This window comes from Argopecten irradians, chromosome 11 (genome assembly GCF_041381155.1).
Source record: "Argopecten irradians isolate NY chromosome 11, Ai_NY, whole genome shotgun sequence".
NCBI classification, from domain to species: Eukaryota; Metazoa; Mollusca; class Bivalvia; order Pectinida; family Pectinidae; genus Argopecten; species Argopecten irradians.
In genome coordinates this window covers 7621333-7627332 of record NC_091144.1, presented here as the reverse complement: position 1 = coordinate 7627332, position 6000 = coordinate 7621333, and the positions used below count along the sequence as shown (strand labels likewise).

The 6000-nt window shown below is 35.1% G+C and overlaps 2 protein-coding genes across 2 annotated transcripts in view; one reads left to right on the top strand and one right to left on the bottom strand.

Annotated features, from left to right (window-relative positions):
* Positions 1-2581: 2581 nt before the first annotated feature.
* On the bottom strand, positions 2582-4721 carry LOC138334668 (uncharacterized). The gene has a single exon (XM_069283330.1). The coding sequence runs from the start codon at positions 4576-4578 to the stop codon at positions 2935-2937; it is 1644 nt and encodes a 547-aa protein (XP_069139431.1). The 5' UTR covers positions 4579-4721; the 3' UTR covers positions 2582-2934.
* Positions 4722-4763: 42 nt separating this feature from the next.
* The window catches only part of LOC138335703 (protein mono-ADP-ribosyltransferase PARP14-like), a 56468-nt gene continuing 55231 nt past the window's right edge, over positions 4764-6000 (top strand). The window contains 1 exon segment of the mRNA XM_069284865.1: positions 4764-4902. Coding sequence (XP_069140966.1) covers positions 4764-4902 — 139 coding nt within the window.

The following is a 6000-nucleotide window of genomic DNA, read 5'->3' as shown; positions in this document are numbered from 1 at the left end:
CTATAACTCGGCCGGCCATATAACACTACCCAATTTCAGAAAAAGTATGATTATTAACCAACCGTATAGGATATGACAATATGAATACTCTCAATCGACAGCGAGATAATTTATCTTTAATTTGGTATATGATACAATATATATCATCCCGTATAAATGTCACTAGGTATCCAGAAACATCGGAAAACAGCCAGATTTCAACTGGTCGGACACTGGTGTCCTCCGATAAACACGCCAGGGCTCTAATGGGTAGCTCAAAAACCACTGCATGTCAACATTTCAGCGTCATAAGAATTAAAGTTTGGTAGAAAACAAACTTACCGGTTAGTAAATCCATGGATAAATACCATCCATTTGCCTAACGTAGCCCTTTGAAATTTCCGATTGAAAAATTTATGTCTCTAGCCGCCATGTAAGTATGTGTGCAGTAGATTTGTTTTGTCGGCGTTGATTGGCTCTCGAAAATTAATTGACCAATCAACGCAGAGAAAACAAATGTACTACACACATATCAACATGACGGCTAGAGACACACATTTTTTCAATCGGAAATTTCAAAAGGCTGTATTGAGCAAATGGATGGTATATAGATAAACACTAACATACCGGTAAGTTTGTTTTTTTACCAAACTTTAATTCTTATGATACTGAAGTGTTGACATGCAGTGGTTTTTGAGCTACACATTAGAGCCCTGGCGTGTTTATCGGAGGACACCACAGTGTCCGATCAGTTGAAATCTGGCTGTTTTCCGATGTTTCTGGATACCTAGTGACATTTATACGGCATGATATATATTGTATCATATACCAAATTAAAGATAAATTATCTGGCTGTCGATTGAGAGTATTCCTATTGTCATATCCTATACGGTTGGTTAATAATCATACTTTTTTTCTGAAATCGGGTAGTGTTATATGGCCGGCCGAGTTATAGACCTTGACCAGTATTATACTTATACTTATATTAGAAACGAACACCTGTGATAGTACTAGGCTTACCGTGTGTAGCCGCGGACTACTGTGACATCACAAGACCACGTGACCGCCTAGCTCATTATCTCTGAACCGTAGTCGACACTACCCGTAAATCACGACCAAAACCAACCGATAGCGCTAAAAGCTAGGCGATTCGTTGGGTGGGACTTAATTTTTCATTCATCCAAAGCAATATCCTGACGTTTTATCAAAACAAATTTTGGTTGCACAAATCCTTTAAAGAAGATAAATATGTTGATAAATAATATATATTGATGCCTGTAAAACAATGTTTACATATTTCTGTACTTTATGTTTATGTGTAAAAATACATGAGTAGCAATACTTTTGGATGGCAGTGTATATGCCTCTTATTTAGTTATTAATTGCGTGCTTAGGTAACATTCAAAAGAGAAAAGTTAATATTCAAAATGATATACAGTATGTACTTATCAAAAGAGGTAATGGAATGACATTATTCACTATAGATTATTAATAAATGGAATGACATTATTCACTATAGATTATTAACGTCTTAAAGCATGGGTAGTAATATGACTGTGTTAAGACTTTGATCAGTACGTTTGATGTTTGTGTGATTTGTTGCTTAATATGGTGTTAGATTATCATTGCCACGGGTATTGTTTTCAAGATACAACATTAGAGATTCCAGCAGACTGGTCTGCCATGGCTGACAAAGACAATCTCAACTAAATCATTCTCTATATATACTACAATGTTAAAGTTCTACTATTGAAACTACTGAATCAAAATGATCTATCATGTTATATATCTAAAGTATAGGTTCTCATATTACAATAGATAGAAATGAAGAAGCCTATTCCATTGGATTCCATTGTTTGTATCAACGGCTTTTGAACCATCGTTTTACTTGTAGATTGCGCAAATCACATATATAAAATCATCTTCATGTAACATCACTGTTATTTGGTTCCAACCATGTGTACTCTAACAAGAAAGACAGTTGGTGTTTTTCACTGGATACTCCAGCCTTCCTCACTCACATTAGTCTAGCAAATTGTAACACTTAAATGACCCTGCAGGCTGTCATAAAGTAAATGAATTCCAACAAACACACCTTTGAAATCTGGCAGCTTATATTTCATATTAGCTAAAGCATGTTTCTTGTTGTAAATCTTGATATAAAATAATAATTAAAAGTTAATTATAAGATAGAAAAGAATGTTTTATCACAGAAAAATAGCTAGTCAAATTATTTATTGGTAATTAAAACTTCAAAATTAAATTTAGATTTGAAGCCAAATAGAACAAGAAACATGTTAAAGCTGAAATTCTTAATACAAACTAGGTCTTTCCATTGAAACGTAAACTTCATACAGGTCGTCATTCTACAAAAATGTATATTTGTATTACAAAAATATATATAATGGAAATTTTAATTATAAATTATAATATTTGATATTATTTCGAATTTGTAACTAGTAAGACATTTCAATGGAAAGACACATTATGTAAATTAAGAATGTTTGTGAAGTTGAATAAAAACCATAAACCATCTTGATTTTCAATAATAATAACTTATTTATTCAATATTAGGTTTGCATAGATATTATCTAAACAAAGGAATTTCTAGAGCTTTATGATAAATACAAAAAAAATCTCTATGAACTGTCACACAATTATCATAAGTTTTCCATAAATGTCAATTCTAACATATTTCATCTGTTCAGTTTTAATGACATTATATATGGTGAATTATACAATAAGCTGGCAAATCAATAGCATTAATAGCATTAATTAATTTCTTACATATATAATATGTACCTTGTTCTAGCTGCTATGCTTATGCTTCAATGACCAATATCCCACAACAATGTCAATAATCTTAATGATAAAAATAAATTTAATGTCTGTATGTGCACCACATCATTATTACAGATGTTTTTTTGATTTGTTTGAAAAGTTCAAGTTTCTTGATTATGCTGAAGATGGGCGCGAGTAGAGTTTTCCTATCAACTCGGGTAAGATTGAATGAGTGAAGAATTTGGAAGACTTCTTCACCATTTCACTGCATATTTCTGCATCAAGACATATTCTCTCTGCGTGGTAGTCAACATTTGTCCATACAATGAAATCTGAGAACTCCATCTCACAAACCATGAGTTGGCATTGGATTTGATAGTAATACGGATGATTCCTTTTCAGTCTTATTTGATCATCGTCACATTTTCTCAGACAGAAGTTACTATCCAGGGAGTCTTTGATGGATGCATCTCTCTTGCAATATGGGCACTTTATTTCTACACAAACTTCACCACAGCAATCACATGAAGCAATTCCATCTGGGGAAGCTCCGATGAATGGGTATTTCTCACTAATCACAAACCCACTCTCTCTTACACTGAAATTTTCATGTTCATCCTTCATCTGCTGGATGTAGGCCTCAAGTGCATCCTTTTCATGTTTGCATCCCCATTTTGTTGCCTGTGATGTAAATCTGTAGACATCTGGGTAACATATGGATTTCACCAAACTTTGCGAAGGATTTTCCAAAGACGCTCTGCACACATTTCTCATTTTTGATGCAGTTACTCGACCAGTACGAAATCTAAACCACTCGCGACTCTTTGCTTGTTCCCTTGTCAGTTCTTCCACATTTCGCACTTCTTCAGTTGTTATTTTCATCTCTTGCATTACCTTCTCACAGTGCTTGATCAATTGATCTCTTTCAACTTGCAGAAATTGTTCATCTCTTAATTCTGATAACACCATGGGATATTTCTTGCTCAGCACCTTTGGAATATAGTGTTGGCTATATTCTGGAACAAGTGACAATAGGGCTGGCTTACATTCATCTGAATAAATGGTTCGGTAAAATTTTTGAAGTTCTTCAGCTGTAGGCCCAGGGATGTCCTGAACATTTTTTTTGGGGGGTTTGGGTGTATCTGCAGAGTTAATAGTTTGGTCAATGTGTTTGTCCAGCTTCCGCTTCTTGGTCTTTGCTGACGTGAAATCGATCTCTTTCACAGGCTTACCAGTCACTTTAGTCACAGTTGAAGGGAGAAGCCAGTATGCTTTTTGTTGTGTAACAGTTTGGGAGTCTCTCAGTTTAACTGTAGCATCTACTGCAAACATCATTGCGCCAACATGACTGCACGACTCACTTAGTCCGGCCATACAATTGCAGTGTGCACTAACAACATTGCCGTTTTTTTCCGCTATTAGCCATGGGTGTAGTGGAGTCTCATTCATTCGCTGGGAATGTCTAACGCGGGCAGAAACAAGGCAAACATCACGCGCGGTAGCGTTGTTCACTTTAAACACAACCACATCTTTGACCCATCCACTTACAAAATAAGTATACGAGTCCAAGGACTTGTACGAACACATGTCTTCCAAAGTGTAGGCGTTCAATTTGTTGACCAAATAGTTGTAGATGTGTGGGTAAGTGATATTTGGTAAGTCTTCAACATTTCTGCTCCATGCCGACTTCGGGAGCTCATATGGATCATGGCCATCTATTTTACTGATCTTTTCCACATACCTGGCTTTGGTTATCACATCTAAAGTGTCTATATAATGCTCCCGAACTCTCGCCTTCTTCGGTTTTGTGTCTGTCATGGCTATCGATGTTTACAAACAAAATAGAGGTCCTAGCTATTTGCATACTAAGCGACGCCCACTGTGTTTCCGCTTGACCTACAAAATGGCGGCGCTTCGTCGCGGTACCCGGATGTCACGGATTAGTGAAAACTACGAATACACAGATTGAAAGAATACAGAACAGGCCACTTTATCAGCAATATATGGCCAAGAAAACGTCTGTTGACAATCAAAACACCGCAACGCAGCAAAACGAGAAAATGTTGTGGCATGGAACCGCTGCGGATACTGTGAACAGTATCAACTTACATGGTTTTAACCGCAGTTACTGTGGAAAGAACGGTAAGTCATTTCTTGATTATGTCTCCTAATTAGCATTACAGTATAGGACGTATATAAGTGTTGGATGTTGGAAAAAAACATTTAATTTAAAGAAGCGTTTACTAGGTGTGGGGGAAACCGCAATAAATGCTGAATGGTTTACCTTAAAGTCGCATGAGTGTCTTCATCAGGTTTTAGGAAATTTAGAATATTTAGCTATTGTATGAAGCTCAAAAATACTAATACAGTAATTGTGTCTTAAAGGAATATTTCATGGAGATGGAAGACAATAATGATAACGTAGGGTTGTAAATTTAAACCAAGTACTAAATGATTGTGGAAGTGGTTATGTCTATAATTTGGGAACAGTTCATGAGATTGATCTATAATTACAAGTATTCAACTTAATGTTAAATGATAGTTTTCGTCGGAATGTTTGATTAAGGTGAATAACATCCAATTTATAAAACTATCTTATCACTTCTCCATTTTGTCAGCCATATTTGAATAAGCCATTAGACAATAGATGCCAGAGAAACATATGAAAGATACGATTATCTGCTCATGACCTACATATCGAGAGGGGAAGATACAGAAATTTACCAAGAAATCAGAGAAAATGAGCATTGTAATGAAAATGATATCGAGTCGAGGACGAATTTCATTTTTTAATGAAATATTCATTCCTTTATTAATTGTTTATAACAATTTAAGGGACAAATATGTAATACAATATTATGTAAGAAAAACTGCTAAATACTCACAGTGTTAAATAATTATCTAGCCTTGGTAAATATATTGGTTGAGCATCAAAAAGAAAAAATGCATTGTTGGTTTAAGACTGCATATTTATCATATACTCTCTCTCTCTCTCTCTCTCTCTCTCTCTCTCCTGATATATAATAAGCATGTATGTGTTAGTATGAAATTAAGCGAAAATCAAACGTTAGTGTTCGTATCATCAATTAGTAATTGCGTTTGATCTTAATTGGATCATAAGAGATTAAGTGATGTGTATATGACAGGCCTATGTGCCTCGATGTGGTTATCAATGTAAATATTGTGGCATATCGCTTGTTATATTGATAAGTTGCAAAACGTAAGCAAATAAAGAATCTG